General features: G+C 39.9%; 3 protein-coding genes and 2 long non-coding RNA genes across 5 annotated transcripts in view; 4 read left to right on the plus strand and 1 right to left on the minus strand.

The window, feature by feature from the left end:
- Positions 1-25,682, minus strand: part of LOC117067040 — a 185,729-nt gene that overhangs the window by 45,415 nt on the left and 114,632 nt on the right. The gene's annotated exons all lie outside the window — the stretch shown is intronic.
- Positions 4,368-5,437, plus strand: LOC117067025 (keratin-associated protein 1-3-like). The gene has a single exon (XM_033183077.1). The coding sequence runs from the start codon at positions 4,440-4,442 to the stop codon at positions 5,001-5,003; it is 564 nt and encodes a 187-aa protein (XP_033038968.1). The 5' UTR covers positions 4,368-4,439; the 3' UTR covers positions 5,004-5,437.
- On the plus strand, positions 11,494-12,300 carry LOC117067033 (keratin-associated protein 1-4). Its single transcript, XM_033183090.1, has one exon. It carries the CDS (start codon positions 11,573-11,575, stop codon positions 11,936-11,938), a length of 366 nt encoding a protein of 121 aa, XP_033038981.1. The 5' UTR covers positions 11,494-11,572; the 3' UTR covers positions 11,939-12,300.
- On the plus strand, positions 14,735-16,008 carry LOC117067020 (keratin-associated protein 1-5). Its single transcript, XM_033183071.1, has one exon. It carries the CDS (start codon positions 14,750-14,752, stop codon positions 15,398-15,400), a length of 651 nt encoding a protein of 216 aa, XP_033038962.1. The 5' UTR covers positions 14,735-14,749; the 3' UTR covers positions 15,401-16,008.
- On the plus strand, positions 16,523-19,465 carry LOC117067046. Its single transcript, XR_004430584.1, has 2 exons — positions 16,523-16,734; positions 17,731-19,465. It is a non-coding gene; the product is annotated as an uncharacterized LOC117067046 (long non-coding RNA).

Below are 25,682 nucleotides of genomic sequence, written 5' to 3' on the forward strand. Positions count from 1 at the left end.
TAAGTGTGTTTTTTTTCTTCTATCCAACAGCATAAGATGTAAAAATTGCTAATTTTTTTTACATCTTATGTAAGAACAAAAAGCAAATACAGACTCCTGAGTTCTAGTCCCAGCTTTGCAACTAGCTATCCATGAATCCTTAAGCAAGTCCCTTCACTTGCCTGGGTACCTATTTCTACTTTGGAAAATGAGAGAACTGAGTCATTACGACAACATCCCTTCCAGGCGTAAGAGAGTAGATAATTTCCTAAACAGGCGACACATTGACCAGTAATCGCTTCAGATGCCCAAAGAGGAAAAAATATACAGTGGTTAAATAATGTTGTATGCATTATCACCATCTTGCAAGTTTATAAAGCCACATTGGAATAGTAAACGGACTGAGATACCCTGCAATAAAGAAAGCTCTATAACCACTGGCCGGGCTCAGTGGCTCACACCTATCATCTCAGCACTTTTGGAGGCGGAGGCAGGTGGATCACCTGAGGTCACAAGTTCGAGACCAGCATGGCAAACATGGCAAAACCCCGTCTCTACTAAAACTACGAAAATTAGCCAGGCGTCGTGGCGGGCACCTGTGGTCTCACAGCCTGAAGCAGGAGAATCACTTGAATCCAGGAGGTAGAGGTTGCAGTGAAACAAGATCGTGCCACTACACTACAGCCTGGGTGACAGAGTGAGAGTCTGTCTCAAAAGAAAGAAAGAAAGAAGGAAGGAAGGAAGGAAGGAAGGAAGGAAGGAGAGAGAGAGAGAGAGAGAGAGAGAAAGAGAGAGACAGACAGACAGAAAGAGAGAGAAAGAGAAAGAGAGAGAGAGAAAGAGAGGAAAGAAAGAGAGAAAGAGAGAAAGAGAGAAAGAAAGAAAGAAAGAAAGAAAGAAAGAAAGAAAAAAAGAAAGAAAGAGAAAGAAAGAAAGAAAGAAGACGGAAGGAAGGAAGGACAGAAGGAAGGAAGGAAGGAAGGAAGGAAGGAAGGAAGGAAGGAAGAGAACTCTGTAACCATCACTCCCAAACTAACTTAGCCAGAAAACTCTATTTTTATATTACCTGTTAACACCCTGTAACACCAATAGTCCTCAAAATATACTTCACAAAATGGTGAAAGGGAGTATAAACTGATGTTTTTATAATATCTGTACAATCTTCTTATGTATTGTGAAACAGAAAATAAATGTTCACTGCAAGGATGGATTTAAATGAATGTGATGTTGGCTATATACTATCACCATTCTTATTCTAATTTTCAGAGAGAGTTCTAGATGAAGCAAGTATTAAATAAAAGACACATAGTGAGGCTTTCATTCCAAGGGATGAAATATTTCATCGTTAAATCAAAGTGGTGAGCCAGTGACTGGGGACAGAGGGGTATGGGAAGTGATTGCTTAAAGGTCAGGGGGCGTTCCTCTGGGATGATGGAAAAGTTTTTGAAACTAGAGAGAGACGATGTTGCACAACATTATGAACATACTATACGTCACTCAGTTACACACTTTAAAATGGTTAATTGTAGGTTATGTGAATTTCACCTCAATTTTAAAAAATCAAAAGAACAGGACCTCTGCTAGCACAACTTTACAGGAATTAGGAAAAGGTACCACTTTGGGGAAGATACAGACAGAGGGGTACACAGCTTGTTGAGCCTCCAGCTTGATGTAAGAAATAATATGCTCCTTCCTCTGAGTGGACAGAGCCACAGAGCCCCACATCAGGGCACGACCTGTACATCTATACACAATGGCCCTGCAATGTGGTCAACATTTTATTCCCCTCATTTAGAGCTCTGTTGTCTCTGAGAGGGTTTAGGTTGGATGTACCTTTTAATTAAAAGGACTTTGGCTCAGCAGCACCCCAAAAAACCTGGTTGGCATACAGGAGGGAAAAGATAGATCTTGTGACTTGGCTTAAGATGAAAGTTGGGGGTAAGACGAGGTCCTTGAAGTTTATGTGTTATCCGATCTAGATTACTAGGCTGGAAGCCCAGAGCAGAAGCACAGAAGCCCTACGTAGGAATGCTGTATTCATTTGACTGGTACATCAATCATGCTTTATTTCTTGAGAATCTAAGTAAGGCAGTCACAACTGAATTAGAGAACTAGTAAATGGAGATGAAGAAATTGGAAGAATCCCCAGAACTTGTAACTAAAAATCAGAACTACGATATCTTAAATGAAAATAATTTCAAACATTAGCATCTGTGTTAAGCCAAAGTTCAATGTTCAAGAATAACAGACAAACATATTATTTCTTCTTATGGCACTGGAATGGTCTGGAGCCCATCACTTAAATGAAGTAATGAAAACTACAGGGAATAAGCACAGGAATAAGAAATGTGGTATATACACACAACAGAATACTATTGAGTCTATAAAATGAAGGAAATTAGGTCACATATTACAACATATCTAAACTTGGAGGATATTATGTAAAGTGAAATAATATAAATTTCATTTCCTTAATTTACTTAGAGGAGGTAAGGGAATGTTCAGATTAGTCTTCATTCTGTGGTACAGGAGTCAAATTCTCAAGTAAGTGTTATGCCTTAAATTTTGCACTGAGGAAGATGTTGAAAATGGTGCCACACTGGAAAAGCCCAGAAAGGGAGAACCAATATGCAATGCCACTGTCTCCAGTGCTCTTATCAATAATGTATTTCAGGTCCTCAGATATCTGAGCCTTTTGCAAAAGGAGACACATCTGTTTAGTATCAAATATTCTACTAAGTTTAGATCTGAATTAAATAGCTCCTGAGATTCTTGTCATGACACATCCACATATTTCAAACATCCAACATAAAAAATATTAGCTAATCAAAGAATCTGTGATATAGCTTTGCTTAAGAAGAAGCAAGGAACTCACAAAGAATCACATCTTTTAAACCAAATTTGATATGGGATTTGAAAATGACTTAATTCCAACTCAGAAAGAGTTATGATGTAAACTCAAAGCTGTCATTTCTAGAGAAGCGGAACTACCACTTGGTGTTCTGGTTCAAAACCCAAGAGTAGCACTGTAACTTGCATTTCTCTGCAATGAGCTCATACTCCATGGAGGCCTGGTCACCTTTTATTGCATCTAAACAAAACGTTTATCTTCACCATCATCAGTTGTCTCATTCAAATTATATAAACTTTCCAGTTCACTGGATTAGTCTCTAATATCTATAATAAACTGCATACAGCAGATCTAACATACTGTAGTAAATCACATACTCCAGTATTAATATGTTAAAAGTATAATTTTATGCAGTTAAAAAATCTAAATCTATAGAATATCCTAAGATAAAAGATGAGACAAAGTCACAAGTCAAGGAGGTTAACTTTTTTAGCACTTAAGATTTTCTTGAAGTGTGCTTATTATGCTGTTAATAAATAAATAAAATCTCTAGGAATGGCTCTAGTAAACAGTGTTATTACTTACCCTAAGCTCCTCCTTCCTTCCTTTTACTCTCAAAAAAGTCTATAAGAAAGGAAGCATATTTTTACATCTTGCTTTCACACTTGGATTTTCCTTCGAACGATTGCTTACATAAAAAAAGAAGAAAGATAAAAAAAAAGAAAGAAAGAAAGAAAGAGAAAGAAAGAAGGAAGGAAGGAAGGAAGGAAGGGAGGGAGGGAGGGAGGGAGGGAGGGAGAAAGAGAGAAAGAATTGACTATAGTGTTTAAAGAGTTTAGTCTGGAATCAGAGGGTGTGGATTCAAATTTCAGATTCACTAGATAATAGTGTGAACTTGGGTAAGTTACTTCAATCTGTTGTGGCTCAGTTTTCTCACATGGTTGATGGGAGTGGCAGTGATACCTAGTCCACAGATTGCTGTCAAAATTCAGCAAGTTGATACATGCAAAGTACTCAGAACCATTTAGGCACATAATCAGTGATGGAAAAATGTTATGAATAGCAATTAATGCAAATCTCCCTGGCCCAAGAAAGCATCTCTTTCTGGCCAGCTGAATACAGTCTTGCTTCACAGTCAAAGGGAAGATAAGGAAGGTAGAGAAGGAGCCGCAGTTAAAATTGGAGGGAATTAAACTGTCATGTGAGACCCAATCACCCAGTTGTAAGGGTCAACACTGAATAATACTGACAGTCCTTAAAGGTGAGGCATCAGTCAATTATTCCTTGACCATGAGAAAATTTTAAGAAACATGAGGAGTTAGGGATCATATTCCTAATTAATGCCAATGACTACTTGACCATGGTAAAGAAGCTTAATTGCAGACCAAATACAATCAACTTTCAAAGGCTCCCAGAAGGTTCAACAAATAACTCAGGGAGAGGCCAATTATCATTCAGAGACAAATTATCAAACACAAATAAGGAAGAGACTTCAGGAATTATGTAAACAGTAGCTGGCCAAGGCTTATAAAAGGCCCAGTGTGGCAGACGTCACCAAAACTCAGAAACTCCTCCAAGCAACCCAAACTTCAGACCAACTCCTGACACCATGGCCTGCTGTCAGACCAGCTTCTGTGGATTTCCCAGCTGCTCCACCAGTGGGACCTGTGGCTCCAGCTGCTGCCAGCCAAGCTGCTGTGAGACCAGCTGCTGCCAGCCACGCTGCTGTGAGACCAGCTGCTGCCAGCCAAGCTGCTGCCAGACCAGCTTCTGCGGATTTCCCAGCTTCTCAACCTGTGGGACCTGTGGCTCCAGCTGCTGCCAGCCAAGCTGCTGCCAGACCAGCTGCTGCCAGCCAAGCTGCTGTGAGACCAGCTGCTGCCAGCCAAGCTGCTGCCAGACCAGCTCCTGCGGAACCAGCTATGGCATTGGTGGTGGCATCGGCTATGGCCAGGAGAGCAGCAGTGGATCTGTGAGCACCCGTATCAGGTGGTGCCGCCCAGACTGCCGTGTGGAGGGCACCTACCTGCCCCCCTGCTGCGTGGTGAGCTGCACACCCCCATCCTGCTGCCAGCTGCACCACGCCGAGGCCTCCTGCTGCCGCCCGTCCTACTGTGGACAGTCCTGCTGCCGCCCAGTCTGCTGCTGCTACTCCTGTGAGCCCAGCTGCTAAAAGCCAGTTTGCTGATTTTCAACTTGAAATTTCCACTTTCAGTTCAATTCATGAACGAATTATTTCTTCAAGCACTTGTGGACCACTAACAAATTCTTGAACTTTTCTTTGGCTTTGTTATGGGGGTTACCAAACATTTAGGCCTCAGAATTAGCTGATTCCTTTCAATTCCAGAAAGACCTTGCTCTTCTCTCTGAGGACGCCAAAATACAAATTTGACCCAATACATGAAAAAGCCGATTTACCTTGAAATTGACCCTTTACAAGCATTGAAGCCCACGCTCTGAGTCTCAGTGCTGACGAGACCATGGAAGAGCCATCTGTTCTTCTCAGGACACTCACTTTCTCTATTCCACCAACCTGCAAATTGCACTCCCTGTGAAAGAGGAATAATAAACCAAGGTCTAATAAACTGTAACTATTGGTGCAACAAACATGTCTTTTTTTTTCATTGAGTGTATTCAGGATGTATATTTCGTAGAATGTCATATGAAAAATTTTAATCTGCTTTTGATATCCCTTCTCTTCTAATACCACATTAGGAAATTTGTTATCCAGAGGTCCAGTGGAGGTTAATGCCCATAAAAACATAGAGCAAATGTAGTTATCTAGGGCCTCAGAAATGGTAAAGGCTCTGTTACCATAACTTAACCTTACACAGTGCTTTCACAACCAGGAAGTTACAGAAATCGAAATCTCTGGCTGGGTGCGGTGGCTCACACCTGTAATCCCAGCATTTTGGGAGGCTGAGGTGGGCAGATCACTAGGTCAGGAGTTCGAGATCAGCTTGGCCAACCTGGTGAAACCCCATCTCTACTAAAATTACAAAAAATTAGCCGGGCGTCATGGCACACATCTGTAATCCTAGCTACTTGGGAGGCTGAGGCAGGAGAATTGCTTGAACCCAGGAGGTGAAGGTTGCAGTGAGCCAAGATCGTGTCATTGCACTCCAGCCTGGGTGATAGAGCAAGACCCCATTTTGAAAAAAATAAAAAATAAAAATCTCTGAATCTAGAGCCAGAATATTACTTATTTTTCCTGTCTGTTAGAGAAATGCTCTTTCAAGCAATCATCAAAGAATGGTAATGTATGCTAATAAATCACAGTCTTCCATTCACATGTAACCTTGTGAAGGATTGCAAGAGAAACAAGGTAGGAAAGCCTCTCTGAGGAAATACACTCTCAATTAGATGGAATTTTTTACTCTAAATTTTTTCCTCCAGTTTCTAAACAGAAGTGAGGATAACAATGAATTTACTGTATTTTTAGAATCAACATACATACTTTGGTTTAAAATGTTCACTTCAAAGTAACACATACATATATAAATATGCTTTTATATATAATACACATATGCAATACATTTATACACATTTAAAGACAAATATCAGAGAATGCTTTATAAATTTGAATGGTTTTTAGAACAAGGATTAGGATTAATTCACGGTTCCTTGGACTTAGAACTGAGAGTATCGAAGGTGCTTTTTTTTTTTTTTTTTTTACTTAGGTTAAAATTACAATGCTTTATTCAATGGTTAATGAAAATCAGAAAATTAGAAGGTATGAACAAAGGATAACATTTGCAAAGCAAAGAACCAATTTCCCCAACATATTATCTAGAGACCTAATCCAATCCAGAAAACACCCTTGAACAACAGAACAGAAATTGAGACATGTTTTGTCCTTTTGGCCTTTTGATCCTAAATACCGGTATCACCACCTAAGAAGCTCCTGCTAGAATAAATAAATAAATAAATAAGTAAATAAGTAAGTAAATAAATGACAAGTGATTTAGGCAAAATGCAAATTGGGCTTTTCATCATTACTGTACACTGCTAGTCATTCATTCCCTCTTTTATTAACAAGCATTTACTGAGCATCTATATGCAAAATAGTGTGGAAAGCACTACAAAGGATACCCAGATGCATTAGACATAGGCAGATTATGCTTTTAAGGAATGGACAATCTGGTAGAGCCCTGAAAGATGTCTGAGAGATCATCTCATTTTACAGATGAATAAACCAATATTCAGAGGAATTACATGACTTTTTTAAGGTCATACAGTCACTCAGTGGTAGAACCAGTTTGAGAAGCCCATCTAGTTTAATTAATTTAATTTTCAGTTAAGAATTTGGTCCCATACATCATGTGACCATCCCTAATCATCTAAAGTTGGACCCAGTTAAGCTTAAAATTCTATGATTGTTCTTAAATTCAAAAGCATAAAATAAAAATGATTGATGTTTTATCATTGGGGATGGTTTAGTGATTTGTGGTATGATCATACTCTGGAATATTATATAACTATTTAAAGAGTTAGTAATATGTATAGAATGCATCTACAAATTGCATAATCTAGATGAAATGGAGAAATTCCTAGAAATGTACAACCTACCAAAACTGAATCATGAAGAAATAAAAAATCTGAACAGACCTATAACAAGGAGATTGAATCAGTAATCAGAAACCTCCTAACAAAGCAAAGCTCTGAACCAGATGGCTTCATTGGTGACATATACAAAACATTATAGAAAAAATAACACCAATCCTCCTCAAACTCTTTTTAAAAATTAGAAAGGAGAAAACACTTTCAAACTCATTCTATGAAACCAGCGTTACTCTAATACCAAAGTAAGACAAATATACTATAAGAAAAAGAAAACTACAGACCTAAATCCCTGATGAATACTCATGAAAAATCCTTTCAAAATCCCAGCAAATAGAATTAAACAATACATTAAAAGTATTAAATGCTATAATCAAATGAAATTTTATCCTGGAAGGCAAGGATGGTTCAACATACAAAAATGAATCATTAGTAGAATGAAGAGGAAAAAGCACCTGCTCATCTCTATTGATACAGAAGAAGCATTTGACAAAATTCAAAACTCTTTCATGATTTTTTAAAAAACCTAACAAACTAGGAATAGAAGCAAATGACCTCAACATAATTAAAGCCATATGTGAAAAGCCCATAGGCAACATCATAATCAACAGGTTTTTTTCTAAGATTAGGAACAAGACAAACATGCCCACTTTTGCCCATTCTATTTATCATAGTACTAGGAGTCCTAGCCAGAGCAACTAGGCAAGAAAAAGAAATAAAAGATATCCAAATTGGAAAGGAAATAGTAAATTCTCTCCATTCACAGATAACATGACTTTATATGTAAAAAATTCTAAAGATTTTACACACACTCACACACAGTTATAACTAAAACAAGTTCAGTGAAGTTGCAGATACAAAACCAATGCACAAAAATCAATCGCATTTCTATACACTAACCATGAAAAATATATGAAGAAAATTTTAAAAACAATTCCATTTACAATAACATCAAAAGAATAAAATACTTATGGCCGGGCATGGTGGCTCATGCCTGTAATCCTAGCACTTTGGTAAGCTGAGGCGGGCAGATCACCTGAGGTTAGGAGTTCAAGTCCAGCCTGGCCAACATAGTGAAACCCTGTCTCTACTAAAAATACAAAAATTAGCCAGGCATAGTCGTGGATGCCTGTGGTCCCAGCTACTGGGGAGGCTGAGGCAAGAGAATTGCTTGAACCCAGGAGGTGGAGGTTACAGTGAGCCGAGATTGTGCCACTGCACTCCAGCCTGGGTGATAGAGTGAGACTCCATCTCAAAAAATAATAATAATAATAACAAAATAAAGAATAAAATACTTAGGAACAAACTTAACCTTGGAAGGGAAAGACTTGTACACCAGAAACTATAAAATGTTACTGAAAGAAATTAAAGAAGATACAAATAAATGAAAAGACATCCTGAGATCATGAATTGTAGGATTTAATATTGTTAAGATGTCAATACTACCCAGAGAATCTACAGATTTAATGCAAACCCTACAAAAATCCCAATTATGTTTTTGCAGAAATGAAAAAAAAATCCATCCTAAAATACATAAGAAATCAGAAGGGGTCCTATATAGCCAAAACAATCTTAAAAAAGAACAAAGTTGGTCTCACATTTTCCTATTTCAAAATTTACTGCAAAGCTACAGCAATCATAACAGTGTGGTACTGACATAAAGACAGACATATAAAGCAATGGAAAAGAACAGAGAGCCTGGAAATAAACCCTCAAATATATACATGGTTAAATGAGTTCATTTATTTATTTATTTGAATTGACAAAAATTATATGTATTTATGTGTACAACACATTGTTTTGAAATATGCATACCTTGTACAATGGCTAAATCAAACTAATTAACATATGCTTTACCTCACATAATTTTTTTGTAGTGAAAACACAAAATCTACTCTCTTAGCAAGTTTCAAGACTATAACATATTGTTATGAACTATAGTCACTATGTCGTACAATAGATCTCTTGAATTTATTCCTCTCATCTAACTGAAATTTTGTAATCTTTTGACCAACATCTCCCCAACACACTCCACCACCACCCTAGCCCCTGGTAACCACTATTCTACTTTCTACTTCTATGAATTCAACCTTTTTTACTTTCTACTTCTATGAATTCAACCTTTTTGTATTCCACTTGTAAGTGAGAAAGTGCAATTAGTCTTTTTCTTTGTCTGACTTACTTCACTTAGATAATGTTCTCAAGTTTTATCTGTGTTGCCCCAAATAGCAGGATTTCCTTCTTTTATGACTAAGAATATTCCAGTGTGTGAGTGTGTGTGTGTCACATTTTATTTATCCACTCATTTAATGATGGACATGGACACTTAGGTTGCTTCCATATCTTGGCTAGTGGGAGTAACGCTGCAATGAACACGGGAATGCAGATGTCTCTTCAAAATACTGATTTAGTTTCCTTCGGGTATATACACAGAAGTGGGATTGCTTGATTCTATGACAGTTCTATTTTTAATGTTTTCAGGAACCTTCATATTGTTTTCCATAAAAGTTGTACTAATTTACATTTCCACCAACAGTGTGCCAGAGTTCTGTTTTCTCCACTTCCTCTCCAACACTTGCTATCTTTTGTCTTTTTGATAATAACCATCTAACATATGTGAGACGATATCTCATTGTGGTTTCAATTTGCATTATTCGATGATTGGTGATTTTGAAAACTTTTTCATATACCTGTTGGCCATTTGTAGATCTTTTTCTGAGAAATGTCTATTTAGATTCTTTGCCCATTTTTCAATTATGTTATTTGTTTTCTTACTACAGGTATTGAGCTGTTTGAGTTTCTTCTATATTTTGGATATTAACCCCTTATCAGATATGTGGTTTGTAAATATTTTCTCCCATCTGTGGTTTGTCTCTTCACTCAGTTTAGTGTTTTATTGGCTGTGCAGAAGCTTTTTAGTTTGATGTAATCCCATTTGTCTATTTTTGCTGATGCTTTTGAGTTCATGTTCACAATATCATTGGCCAGGCAAAAGTCGTGGAGTTTGCCTCTATTTTCTTCTAATAGTTTTCATTTTGAGTCTTTCTTACATTTCAGTCTTTTAATCCATTGTAAGTTGGTTTTTGTATATGATGTGAGATAATGGTCTAATTTCATTCTTCTGCATGTGAATGTGGTCAAACGATTTTCAACAAGGGTGACAAGACTATTTACAAATGGTTAAGATGGTTAACTTAAATGGTTCATGAATTTTATGGTATGTATATTTTACCACAATTAAAAATTTATAAGTATAAACATGTAGGAGACCCAAACTTTACTGAAATAGAAGATATATATGTATATATGCTGGTTTATATTTGCAGAAGCAGGGATAAAGGTATCAAAGAATGTGCACCAAATTCTTAATATTGATTACCTCTAGAGCATTAATTTTGGTAGAGATGTGTGCATCTTCAGGGAAGGGAAAGGATATTAGTTTTTCTTTATATGCCTCTGTACTCTTAGACTTGTTACAATGTGCATTCATTACTAGCACATATGTTTAATTTAATAGAGTCAGAAAACAATCTATAAGCAAAAGTCATTAAAGATTTTGGTTAGCAATATGTACATTCACTACTACTGAAGGCAAGAATATTAGATAGAGCTCTGAGGATCCTATAACTTGCACAAATTGATCATAGAAAGGCATAATTGGTTTGAAAGTTGATACATCAGATTACAGTTCATGTTTTGATGACACTAATGTTAGTCTTTCCAAGTCTAGACAATTGTTTATAAAACCATGATCATGGTTAAGTGACCATTTAAGGGAAAATGGTCAGTTAAGATAAATTATGCCTAAAGGTTATCAAAGGACAAGTATGACAAAGCATGCCAGGGCAACACTTGGCTCAAGGCTAGTCTGTCATGTGACGTGCATCAAGAGGCACTTTTGTGCTTGGCTTCCATGACGAGCCTTCACTTAGTCCAGAGGGCAAAGAAGAAACATAATGAGACTCAATTGAACAATGGAAAAAGCAGGCTATTGAAATGCTATTTATAACTTTCTAAACACCTCGGGTATTAGCCAGAGACTCATGCTGAAACTGACATCAAGAAAAGATGTCAGGTAAATATGCACCTCTAGGGAACATATAAAAGGACAGATATAGAAAGTGCAGCACAAACTCAGAAACCTCTCTTAAAAACACAGCTCTCAACCCAGCTCCTGACACCATGGCCAGCTGTTCCACCAGTGGGACCTGTGACTCCAGTTGCTGCCAGCCAAGCTGCTGTGAGACCAGCTGCTGCCAGCCAAACTGCTGCCAGACCAGCTCCTGCGGAACTGGCTGTGGCATTGGTGGTAGCATTAGCTGTGGCCAGGAGGGCAGGGGTGGAGCTGTGAGGACCCGTATCAGGTGGTGCCGCCCAGATTGCCGCGTGGAGGGCACCTGCCTGCCCCCCTGCTGCCTGGTAAGCTGCACACCCCCATCCTGCTGCCAGCTGCACCACGCCGAGGCCTCCTGCTGCCGCCCATCCTACTGTGGGCAGTCCTGTTGCCGCCCAGCCTGCTGCTGCCAATGCTGTGAGCCCACCTGCTAAACACCAGGTTGCTGATCGCTTACGAATGAAAGGGGAAGCACAGCAAAATTATGCTGATTTCTGAAGAACTGTTTGATTTTACTTGGATGCTAAGTACCATGATGTTGTTAAGCTGCTCAGAGATAATGAAACTCCTAGTGAGGACACTGCGGATGTGCCGAATTCACTCACTGAAACACGTATCAATCAGTGTTCTGGATAGCTTACGTTGCTTAAGCAGAGGATCAGGATGGAATAGTTCATCATTTCAGTGACATCTCTGCTCCCCCAACTCTCTCTTGATGCCCATGCATCTTCAGACCTGGTTTTTCCTTGAATATCTCTGATTAATTCAAATAAAATGTTTTCATGTGCAAAGCAAACTGAGTTATGTCCACCTTCTACCTTTAAGCATGTCTTCCTGTGGCTGGTATTCAAGAGTGGATTTGCAATTTGATAATAATACCAAGGTATAACCACAAAGTCTAAACCAGAAAGATTAAATACAAAGTAAATTATGCTTGAATCCATCAACTTAGAAACGCTCCATGAATTAAATAATTTTATAGTTATTCTATTTGCATGCTCTAATCTATTACGATTAGGTCTAGACCAATAAAGGTTGACCTTCAGCTAAAATTTTAAGGTTGATCAAAGCTATTGATTTCTTTTTTTTTTTTTTTTTTTTGAGACGGAGTCTCGCTCTATCGCCCAGGCTGGAGTGCAGTGGCCGGATCTCAGCTCACTGCAAGCTCCGCCTCCCGGATTCCCGCCATTCTCCTGCCTCAGCCTCCCGAGTAGCTGGGACTACAGGCGCCCGCCACCTCGCCCGGCTAGTTTTTTGTATTTTTTAGTAGAGACGGGGTTTCACCGTGTAGGCCAGGATGGTCTCGATCTCCTGACCTCGTGATCCACCCGTCTCGGCCTCCCAAAGTGCTGGGATTACAGGCTTGAGCCACCGTGCCCGGCCAGCTATTGATTTCAACCTAAATGTAATTCTACCATCTTTTGTCTCCTTCCATTTTATATACTAAATATTCTCCTTCATTTATGCCCCCAAATCTAAAGACATTGTATTACTTTCTAAATAGATTTTAAAATATCTACCAGATACTACCTATTTTCCAAGAGTATTTAGGTTTAATTTCTATGCCTTAGCCTTTCACATTCTTCCCACTGATCCCTGAATTGCTCTCTAAGCTTCAACTCCCGGTATTCACCTTCATTTGATGTAGGTATGCATAAGGTGTATCTCTGATCTAAATTATAATAGAAGAAACAGTTATAGAGAGCACCTGCTGAGTTCTACCACTGCCATTTGTCAGACAGATGCGCTAGAAATCTGAAACAGCTCTATTATATTTTGCACTTTGCAACCCAACTTAAAATATATTCTCTTAAGAAGTTAACACGCCGGGCACAGTGGCTCATGCCTGTAATCACAGCACTTTGGGAGGCCAAGGCGGGCAGATCACCAGGTCAGAAGATTGAGACCATCCTGGCTAACACGGTGAAACCCTGTCTTTATTAAAAAATAAAAAAATAAAAAAATTAGCCGGACATGATAGTGGGCACCTGTAGTCCCAGCTACTCAGGAGGCTGAGGCAGGAGAAGGGCGTGAACCCGGGAGGCGGAGCTTGCAGTGAGCTGAGATCATGCCACTACACTCCAGCCTGGGTGACAGAGCGAGACTCTGTCTAAAAAAAAAAAGAAGTTAACACAACCTAGAACAAAACAAAATATATTTTACCATTTAATTTTTAAACTCTTCATTAGGCATTAGAGTGTAATATACAAAATACAATAGGATGCAAATATAGAAAGGAACATATTATCCACATTATTTACAAGCTCCCAGAACTTACCTCTATCATTTACTTGGTAGCAATGATGGATTACACACAAGATTATGCAATTTCCAAGAGGAATAAAATAGATGGCAGTACATTCTTCAAAGTGTCACAACGCCTAGATATTTTTTCCTGAGCCCGGTTCCACTACTAAACCAAAAAATAAAATAAAATAAACCAAAAAACACATTTCCTAGTCTCTTTACAGTAAATAACAAGACTCTTTCATGAGAGGTACCACAGCTTGAAATTTCTCTTTAATTATGTGGGAGTGGTATTGATATCCATGAATCATGCCTTTTACTCCACCTATTCAATAAACATTTATTGAATCAGATTCAATAAACATTTATTAAGGTTCTACCACAAACTAATGACTCTGCTGGATATCTTCCTAAATACTATGTCAGTCTGGTTCCCAAGAACAGATTTCTGGTCTGGAACAGGAATAATATTCACACATTTCAAATTGGTTGAAATCAAAGGAACTATAATTGGTAATTCAATACAACATTGGAACAAAACAAGGTGAAATCTGCAAATTATGCATGACCAAAGGTACTCCTTCAGTTCAGTAGATATCCAGATATCCAAAACTTAATATAATTTAGTCTATATATCCAGGAGGAAAAAATAATAGTTAAATATAACAACACAATTATTACTCTTAGCCTTAGAGGTCTGGATAGATTGTCACATGGAATAACTATTATATAAAATGAGAGCATTCATTTGGACTAAAATGGAAGGACTCTTGGAACATGGGAAACCACAAACATATTCCAAAGAGCAAAGGACTGATATGAGGAGTCCGGAAGAAACTATAAAACAAAGTAATTTCTAAACTATTGCTCATAATGTGTCATAAGTACTTCAACGTAAGCCAATCAGAGATCCACTGAGAAACAAATTTAAACAAAAACAAAGAAAATATGTTAACAATTTTGTAAACAGCAGCTGGCTCAGATGTATAAAAGGGCCAATGTGGAAGTCACCACCAAAACTCAGAAACTCCTCCAAGCAACCTCTCAACCCAACTCCCAACACCATGACCTGCTGCCAGACCAGCCTTTGTGGATATCCCAGCTTCTCCACCAGTGGGACCTGTGGCTCCAGCTGCTGCCAGCCAAGCTGCTGTGAGACCAGCTCCTGCCAGCCAAGCTGCTGTGAGACCAGCTGCTGCCAGCCACGCTGCTGTGAGACCAGCTGCTGCCAGCCAAGCTGCTGCCAGACCAGCTTCTGCGGATTTCCCAGCTTCTCAACCTGTGGGACCTGTGGCTCCAGCTGCTGCCAGCCAAGCTGCTGCCAGACCAGCTGCTGCCAGCCAAGCTGCTGTGAGACCAGCTGCTGCCAGCCAAGCTGCTGCCAGACCAGCTCCTGCGGAACCAGCTATGGCATTGGTGGTGGCATCGGCTATGGCCAGGAGAGCAGCAGTGGATCTGTGAGCACCCGTATCAGGTGGTGCCGCCCAGACTGCCGTGTGGAGGGCACCTACCTGCCCCCCTGCTGCGTGGTGAGCTGCACACCCCCATCCTGCTGCCAGCTGCACCACGCCGAGGCCTCCTGCTGCCGCCCGTCCTACTGTGGACAGTCCTGCTGCCGCCCAGTCTGCTGCTGTGAGCCCATTTGCTGAAAGCCAGTTTGCTTATTTTCAATTGCCTACGTCACAGTATCTCTGAACTGTTCATCCCTTGACCACCCCTGGACCACTAACAAGTTCTCAGACTTTGCATTGCCTGTGATGGAGACTACTAAGTATAAGAGTTCACAATTCTATCTGATTCCATTCTACAGTGAATACCTTGACCCTTCACTGCGGACACAGAGATGCTACAAAGCCACCTGCTGATCATCAATTTGCTTGGGATATACTATTTCTGATATTTCTGCAGGATTAAAAATTACTGACATGTTGTGGAATTTATCCATGAGAGCTATCCACAAGTCTAATGTTTCCATGCTTTATAATCTATATTTATCTTGTTTACCTAAAATTTTTTGCAACATCAAAGACACCAAATTATAGCCAAGTGACATTCCTCAAGTGTCACCAGAGAGAATGGAAGCTCATCACCCAACATTCATCTTCTAAGAAGTAGGCTGGACTTTCTACATTTTAACATCTGATCCATCCCTTGGTTTTTGGATCATAATGATCTTGCCTGCTGGATATTTCAGTTATATCTGTGATACAATGTCTTCTGTCATTTCTTAATAAATAGTATATACTAGGCAAAGAAACCATTGCATTTGTTTTCACTTGTACATCACGTGGTTTAACTGCTTATAATTCAAGAATGTCTACTTGAGGCTGGGCGCGGTGGCTCACACCTGTAATCCCAGCACTTTGGGAGGCCAAGGCAGGTGGATCATGAGGTCAGGAGATCGAGACCATCCTGGCTAACATGGTGAAACCCCGTCTCTACTAAAAATACAAAAATTTGCCAGGCGTGGTGGCGGGCACCTGTAGTCCCAGCTACCCAGGAGGCTGAGGCAGGAGAATGGCGGGTGAACCCAGGAGGCAGAGCTTGCAGTGAGCCGAGATTGCGCCACTGCACTCCAGCCTGGGTGACCATCTCAAAAAAGAAAAAAAAAAAAAAAGAATGTCTACTTGAGGCCAGGAGCAGTGGTACACACCTGTAATCCTAGCAATCTGGGAGCCTGAAGCGGGTGGATAACCTGAGCTTATGAGTTCGAGACCAGCCTGGGCAACATGGTGAAACCCTGTCTCTACTAAAAATACAAAAAAAAAAAAAAAAAAATTACTGGGCGTGGTGACGTATGCCTGTAGTCCCAACTACTTGGGAGGCCGAAGCAGGAGAATCACTTGAACCTGAGAGACAGAGGTTTCAGTGAGCTGAGATCGTGCTACTGCACTCCATTACACTGTGCAGTAAATTGCAATAAGCTCTCAAAATTGCCATTTTCTATGTACGACACCAAAGAAGACATAAGGTGCACTAAACAGTTAAATAATGGTAAAAAGACACACATTTCCAAGTCCAAAGCAAACGTGGGAGCCTGTCTTTTATTGAGGATCATTGGCCATGTAAGGGTAGGTGGACAATGAAAGGGATGAAGCAAGATGAATTAGGGTATTAAAGGATGGAGACAAGAATGAAAAGGGGGAGAAAAGAACAAAATAGAGGAGAAAAGACAGAGAGAAGACACAGTGAAAAAGGCTAGGTATGAGAGGCTGAAAGAAAAGGAGGAAGAGTGATGGAGAAGACACACCTGAAGGGGAAGGAGGTGAACCAGCGTGGCCTTGTTAGTACCACACGCTGTGCATATGCCAAGTACACATCATGCGAACTTTGCTTCACATAACATCTGTACCGATCCTGTGAAATAGATATTGCGATCCTGGCTTATAGATAAGTAAGTCTAAAAGTAGTTAAATAGCTTGCTTACAGTCACATAGCTCATAAGTTTAGAAACAAAATTGAAATCTGAATGCAACTCTGTCGACTACAAAATTTATGGAGAGAATGAAATTAAGAAAATGGATATAAAGGAAAGTGTGGGAAAGTTTATAAGATTTAAAGACGGCTATTTTGGAGACTGTGGGCTTCAGAATAAGTTACTCTGTGCTGCTGGTTAAGTTGCGGTCTCAGAACTCCACACCCTCCCTACTATACTCAGCTTTGTGATGTTAGTGATGAAATCCGCAAGCCACATTGTTGCTTTTCCAGCTTTCTATGTTAGGCCTCGCTCCAGCCAGCCAGCACCCCATCCTCAGAGTTCTGAGTCAGATCCACTGGGACTATCCTCCAAGTTCAGAGACATCAGAACATGTCAAGAAAAAATATGACTGTCAGTTCTGCAGGACCCAGCCTCTAAACGTATACATTTTAATAACTCCTAACTCTTCCTTTGTTCCTTCAACCCTTGGGCCAGTAGTTGTTTCCTGTAGTTGCTACTTCCATGTTCAAATAATTGGCATGGATTTTGTCTCCTCATTAGGTGCTGACTGACAGAAAAGTTGTTACCAGGAGTGGTCCTGGAAAACAGACCTTCATCGATGGGACTTGGGGATTGCTTTGGTAAAGTCCCTGAGCTTGAACCCAGTGTTAAACTCCTTGCCAATGAAAAATGAAATGCATTGCATGCAATAGCATCACCATTATCACTTTGGTTGTTTAAATAAAGTACCTATTGAAATAAGTGGCTTGGGAGCCCAAGTTGCTGCTGCTCTTGACTCTTAAGACAGTCATGATGATTATAAGCATTGTTGTGGAGGATGTCTTCTGAGTGTACTGCGTGCTTTCAGAAAGAAAAATGGCAAATTTAAGACTTTAATATCTCATGTCAAGTCATAATCAGAGATCCAGAAAAGATTCAGCAGCAGCCCTAAAATAATCACTTGTTTCTTATAGCCACAGGACTGGTACTGTCCCATATTAACCACTAACTAAATTTAATTGTGTGAGTTGCACAATTGAAAGGTAAGTTGAATTCACAGCTTCAACAAGACTGTCATGTGAAAGTTACGGAATTGACAAGGAAGAAGTTTTAGAATTGAAACTTGGCGTAAGGGTTTCCGTCTGAACTCAAAGGGGGCTGAGGATCTTGAAACTCCAAGTCATTCTGAGCTTCTTTGACCAGTAAAAATAGATTTCCCCCCTGAGTCTGTTGAGAACAGCTGTCCACTGCTGGAAAATCCTCTAATAATCTCACTTGCGAAAGGTACCTATATGGAATGCCTATTGTCCTGAATAGCCACCTTAACTATATCTTTTTCCTTCTAGTCCTGTACTTCTGATCAAATTTCAGATGCTCCAGAGGGCAAATATGATGTATCATCCAGGAAAAATAGCTCATACATGAAAAAACATGCCATAGGCCAAAATCCAGAATACTGACAACACCAAATGCTGACAAGATTATGGAGCAATAGGAACTCTCATTCATTGCTGGTGGGAATGGAAAATGGTACAGCCACTTTGGAAGGCAGTTTGGTGATTTCTTACAAAACTAAACAGATTCTCACCATACAATCCAGCAAGCATACAACTTGTTATATACCTTAAAAAGTTGAAAACATATGTCCACTCAGAAACCTGCCTATGGATGTTTAAAGTAGCTTTATTCATAATTGTCCAAACTTGAAAACAACCAAGATGTCCTTCAGTAGGAGAATGGATAAACTGTGGTACATCCAGACAATGAAATATTATTTAGTGCTGAAAAGAAATGAGTTATCAAGCCATGAAAAGACATAGATGAGATCTAAATGCATATGACTAAATGAAAGAAGCCAATTTGAAAAGGCTGTATACTGTATGACTCCAAGTATATGACATTCTGAAAAAGGTAAAACTATGAAGACTAAGAAAAATGAGTGGTTGCCAGGGGTTATGGGTAAAAGGGGTGGAAAAGGAACAACAAAAAAGGATTTGAGGGCAGTGAAACTATTCTGTATGATACTATAAGGTGGGTACAAATTATGTATTTATCCAAACCCATAAAATGAACAACAACAAAAGTGAACCCAAATGAAAACTTGGACTCTGGGTGATTATGTGTCAATGTAGATTTATCAATTATAAAAAATGTATCACCCTAGCAGGGGATGTTGATAATAGGGGTGAAAACATGTGTGAAAACAGGGGGTATATAGGAAACCTGTGTGCCTCCTGCTTGATTTTGCTCTGAACCCAAAACTACTCTGGAAAATAAAGTGTAGTTTTAAAAAGCATTATTGCATTATTATGTATTAGCAGAAACCTGAGGAATATGTGTAAGTGTATTTTTAGGGTAGTAAACCAAAGAAGATGGAATATAACACGGTCTCACTCTAATAATCTCACTTGGGGAAGTTGCGTGTAAGGAATGCCTAAATGATGTGATTACACTTAAAGATTCTGGATATAAAATTGTTGTACAAAGAATTATTTGGTTTGTTGGCTTAAACTTGAAATCAACAATGGTCTATGTTTACTGATGCTCAGGTGTCAGGGCTTTTTTGACATAATGTAAAGGAAAGGAATCAAAGACTTAAGGAGATAGGAATTTTGGAGATTTATCATGTGACACTGCACACATACGCATCGCCAAGTAACTTCCCACAGGTCCCAGAGAAAACTGCCTTCACTCAAGGCTTTTATATTCATAGGGGACCCTTGCAGTAGCCTAGGTATGATGGTGGAGACACTCTCTCTCTTTGATTTCAGTAGAGATAATAGGATCTCAGAGCAGTGGAAGCTAAGTCACAAAACTTGACTACCAAAGTAAAAGTAAGTGCAGTTGGCCTGTTTGAATTGCATGGGTCCACTTACCCACAGAATTTTTTCAACCAAACACTGATTGAGATACAGTATTCTCAAGATGCAAAACTTGCATATATGGAGGGCTGACTTTTCATAAACACTCCCCAGGGCTGAGTGTGAGACTTGAGTATGAGCAGATTTTGTATAAGCAGGAGACCTGGAACCAATCCCCCCGACCCAGTACACTGAGAGACAAGTGTACATTCACTGTAAAGAGAAACAGAGATATAGTGGGAGCCAGAATGCTTTGACCCACAGGGATCTGTCAGTAGTTAGTTTATTATGGTATCCTTGGAATGAAATTAAGGGGAAGCATATTAAAATGTTGGTTGATATCTATACTCAGATCTTCGGAGGATTGTATTAGTTTCCAATTGCTCCTCTACCAAATTACCATAAAATTGGCAATCTAAAACAACACATATGTATTATCTCACAGATTTTGTAGGTCAGGAGTACAGCAGGGCATAGTGAGATTCTTTGCTCTTGGTCTTATGGGAGTAAGACCAAAGTATCAGCTGGTTCTTATCTGAGGCTCAGTTTTCTTCCAGAAATTGTTTTGTTGGCAGGATTCATTTCCTTCTCACATTTTCATATAGTCCCCTCCATCTTCAAACCAGCAACAGGAGGTCAAGTTCAAGTTATACTTTGAATCTCTCTGATTTCCTACCCTACCCCCGCTTCCCTCTCCAATGTCCTCTTCTGCTCTCAGCTGGAAGAAAATGTTCTGCTTTTAAGGGCACATATAGTTACACTGGACGCACCTGGATAATTCAGGATACTCTAACTATCTTGAAGTCAACTGATTAGTAACCTTAATTACATTTGAAATGTCCCTTTTGTTAGGTAGCAGAACATAGTCATGGTCATGACAAGGGCTCCGAGGCCTTGGAGGCTGAAATTCTGCCAATCACAGGAACTATTAGACACTAAGTTGACACTAATTTCTAGAGACCCAAATGCCACTGGCCCTCCAAAAAAAAGTGGTGACTTTTGGTGGCCAGATGATAGTTAGAATCTTGGTCTACATCTGAATCACAGTGGACCCAGTGGGCCTGCAGAATAATCACCCAATTTGTGAATGTATAATTGGAATTATCATGCTTGACAACTGGCAGAATCCCCACATTGGCACACTGGCCTGAGGAATAAGGCTCATTTGGAAAAGGGGTCAAGTTGAAGCCCCCAAGAGTTTCCCTTGATACAAGAATGGTAAATAAAAAAATAGTACTATATTGATGGGAAAATTTTGAAGATGGGTGCCATTATCAGAGACTTGGAAAAAGCTGGGTTGTGATACCTACCATCTCCCCATTGAGCTTGTTTATCCTGTGGACAAAGCAGATAAACCCTGAAGTATAACAGAACAATTATATATTATTATTTTAAATGAATTCAGGTGGTGACCTCAACTAGAGAAGACGTCCCAAATGTTGTATCTTGAATGGAGCAAATTAAGACAGCCCCTGGCACCTGGTATGCAGTTATTGACATGAAAATGCATTTTTCTCTGTATCAGGGCAACCAGAAGTACTTTTCTTTGATCTAGCATGGCCAACAGTAACCTTCCAAGCATTGCCTCAGGGCTATGTCAACTATCCTGCTCTCTGTCCTAATATACTCATGGTATTAATCATCTTGACTTTCCATACAACATCATAGCAGTCCACTACATCTATGACATCATGCTGGTTACATTTGATGAGCAGGAAGTGACAAGTACCTTAGAGGACTTGGTAAAACATTAATGAACTCCAGGGCAAGAAACAAACTCTACAAAAATTAAAAAGCTCACCACCTCAGTGAAGTTTCCTGGAGTCCAACTGTCTGGAACATATTGAGATATCCTTTCCAAGGTGAAAGAAAAACTGCTGTATTTTAAGCTGACTTCAGCTAAAAAGGCACAACTCTTGGTGGGCATTTTTGTATTTTGGGGTCAATATATACCATATATGAGTGTGTTATTTCAACCCACTTAATGAATAACTCAAAATGCTGCTAGGTTTTAGGGGGGACAAGAACAAGAGAAGGCTCTAAAACGTCCCAGCTATGGGTGTGGTGGTGGGCACCTGTAATCCCAGCTACTTGGGAGGCTGAGGTAGAAGAACTGCTTGAACCTGGTAGGCGGAGGTTGCAATGAGCCCAGATCATGCCACTGCACTCTAGCCTGGGCGACAGAGCAAGACTCCATTTAAAAAAAAAAAAAGAAAAAGAAAAAGAAAAAGAAAAGAAAAGTCCCAGCTACAATTCAAGCTGCTATTTCATTTGAGCCTTATAACCAGCACGTCCAACCGTATTTGAAGTGTCTATGGAAAATACAGACTCACTGTACATAGCCTCTGGCAAGCAGCAATAGAAGAATTATAGGTCCGACTTCCAAGGTTATGGAGAAAATCCATGCCCTCCTCTGAAAATAACTACTGTCCTTTTAATAAACTACTTCCAGCTTGCTAGTGGGCAAGAACTAGAAAAAATGGAATGACCACGCAACCTGAGCTTCTCATGCTTAACTGGGTGTTATCTACCCACCAAACTATAAGGCTGGATGTGCACAGGAGCAATCTATTAAGGCAGGGGGCCCCAATCCCTGGGCAGTGGACCAGTACCAGTCCGTGGCCTGTTAGGAACCAGGCAGCACAGCAGGAAGTGAGCCACCGACCAGAAGCATTACTGCCTGAGCTCTGTCTCCTGTCAGATCAGCAGTGGGATTAGATTCTCATAGAAGCACAAACCCTATTGTGAACCGTGCATGTGAGGGATCTAGGCTGTGGGCTCCTTATGAGACTCTAATGCCTGATGATATGTCACTGTCTCCTATCACTCACAGGTGGGACCATCTAGTTGCAGGAAAACAAGCTCAGGGCTCCCATCGATTCTACATGATGGTGAGTTGTATAATTATCTCATTCTATGTTACACTATAATAATAATAGAAATAAAGTGCACAATAAATGTAATGTACTTGACTCATCCTGAACCAACCCTACTCACCTCCCCAGTCCATGGAAAAATTGTCTTCCATGAAGCCGGTCCCTCATGCCAAAAAGGTTGGGGGCTACTGCCATATGCTATACCCCAAGCTAAGTAAGCTTCCTATGAACTTAATTTCATTGAATACTTACATCAATCCTGTAAAATAGATACTGTTACCTTACCTTCATAGATGAGGAAATCAAACCTAAAGGTGGTTCAATAGTTTGTTCATAAGTAAAACACAGAAATACAAACCCAACTCTGACCCCAAACTTCATGATGAGACCATGAAGTTAAGGAATTGGAAGTAAAGATTGGTGTTGGGAGATTCAGTAGATCTAAGGATATCTCTTTGGGCAGCTGTGGGCTTCAGAATAAGTTCCCCTTTGTGCCCATTACGTTCCTATTTCTTGGCTCCAAGACCTCCTTTCTGTACTCTGCAAAATACAGCGTGACTTTGCCCACAGTTCTGTTAGGCTTTTCCACTAGGGGGTGACAGAGGAAAACTGCAAAGCTGGAAGAGGAAGGTGGGATTTGTTCCTTCCTTCTGCTCCATTTGGGGCTTCCTGTATGCTAAGCAGATCCTAGGATAATAGCCCCAAGTCACACTTCTCAGTCCAGCAGGTGCAGATCCTGCCCATGGTAGCACACGAATTCAGTTTGCAGTTTTCTCAACACTTGTAGAACCAGCTTCATTGTCTCCTTTCCAGGGTCACCAGGACTAACCAGTCCTCTCTTAAAACAACAGTTTCAGGTCTACAGGACATCCCCCTCTCTAAAGTTTAATTCTTTGCCTCTTACATTTAAAGCTAGGCCTTTAAAGCTTCCCTTGAAAACTAGGGCTTTCTGCAGTTTCCACATTTGTGATATTTTAGAGTCCTCTTTCAATCCTTTCAGTTATCTAGTGAACAACTTAAAAATTCTTCATATGAATTTTATTCAATAGAAAAAACAGCGTTTGGTTCTCACCTCCTGTGGGACCCTAACTGTTATACTCTTATTGCCTTTGGAAAATTCGATTATTTAGTGAGCCATTTGTACAGAATGTTCACTTACTCCCTTTCATTAATCACCATAGTGGATATGAGAAAAAAATTATCTCAGAGCTTTGGAGATGGCAGTCAGAGAATTACAGCATTTTAGGCCTGATAGAATCCAACTGAGAAACTAGAAAGATTACTTGGCAACGTTAAGCTCTGTAGTTAAGAAAGTTCTACCTTTTCTACCAAAAGCCTTCCATGAAAGTGGGATGTGCCCAGACAACTGACTGCAGACGGCCCTTTGTTAATGACTGACTTATCCCCCAAATCATAACTCTGACTTAAGAAACCTATTGTCCATCATGATTATTCTGTTAAATGCCATTAGACAGAATTAGTTTTAAAAACTCAAAGACACAAAGGGATTTTGAGAAACTTGAAGGGAGAAAATGTTGAATCATCACATCAACTAAAACATGAAAGCCTTAGGTAAGACTGGTAAGACTGGAGATTTAGAGTTTAGTAAAATTGTTTTGTGAGGTTGACAGAGACTAATCCAAAGCACCAAGTATTATGAGCCTATGTTGTCCTATTCATTTCTAAGCATGTTCTCTTTTTTCTTCTTTGTTCCTGCATTACAAATACGAGATAGAGAAACAGGACTGGTACACTACACAACACAAAAATCAAAATCCCTGGCTTTTAATGAGTTAACATTTAACATACAAAATGTCAAGACTTTTGCTTTCTCAGTTTTTTAGTATCTTATTTATTTTAGTTGCATGAATGAAACAAACCAAATATTTTCCCAAAAGGATCAGAGAAGTCTTTTTCTGAATGGGGTCAGAGTAAAGAACTACAATTATGTTAACTCTAAGACAGTACTGACTTGTTCAAAAGATGACACCTGTGACCCTGGAAAAAAGATCCTAGTGGGCTGATAAGCTCATGGTAGGAAGGAGGGAAAGAACTCAGGATTTTCAGAGCAACTGAAGCCAGGAAGCATGAGGAAGTTAGAGAAGAGCTAGAGATGACAGAAGTTGACAGCAACAGCCACAAAAAGGCTCTTACAAGAAGGAAATTCAAGGTTCTCTATTCAGGAGAGGTTGAGGGAGACAAAACAATAGAATCCTAGAGATAGAATTCAGGCAACTCTGAGGTTAACATTTTTACCCTTTACTCCTACACTTGTTGGTTTAGTGATCAGATGGGGCCAAACGGAAAGAGAACTGACAAAAGCCAGGGATAGAAGTTAGAGGGAACCGGAAGCTGAGACTAGAAGTAATACAAAACACTTGCTTTGTGTGTTAACACGTACTAAGCAAAACAAACTTGTCATGTTGTTTTTCAGGGGTCCCCAACTCCCGGGCTGCAGAGCGATACCTGTCCCTGGCCTATTAGGAACTGGATCACATAGCAGGAGATGAGCCACAGAGGAGCAAGTATTCCCGCCTGAGCTCCGCCTCCTGTCAGATCAGCAGATCGGCGGCGGCACTAGATTTTCATAGGAGCGCAAAGCCTACTGTGAACTGCACATGCGAGGGATCCAGGTTGCACACTCCTTGTGAGAATCTGTCTGACACGGGACAGTTTCATTCCAAAATCATCCCACTCCCACCCCACCCACCTTCCGTGGAAAAATTGTCCTCCATGAAACCAGTCCCCTTGTGTCAAAAAGGCTGGGGACTGCTAT

This window comes from Trachypithecus francoisi, unplaced genomic scaffold, assembly GCF_009764315.1.
Source record: "Trachypithecus francoisi isolate TF-2019V2 unplaced genomic scaffold, Tfra_2.0 Lachesis_group20, whole genome shotgun sequence".
Taxonomy (NCBI): domain Eukaryota; kingdom Metazoa; phylum Chordata; class Mammalia; order Primates; family Cercopithecidae; genus Trachypithecus; species Trachypithecus francoisi.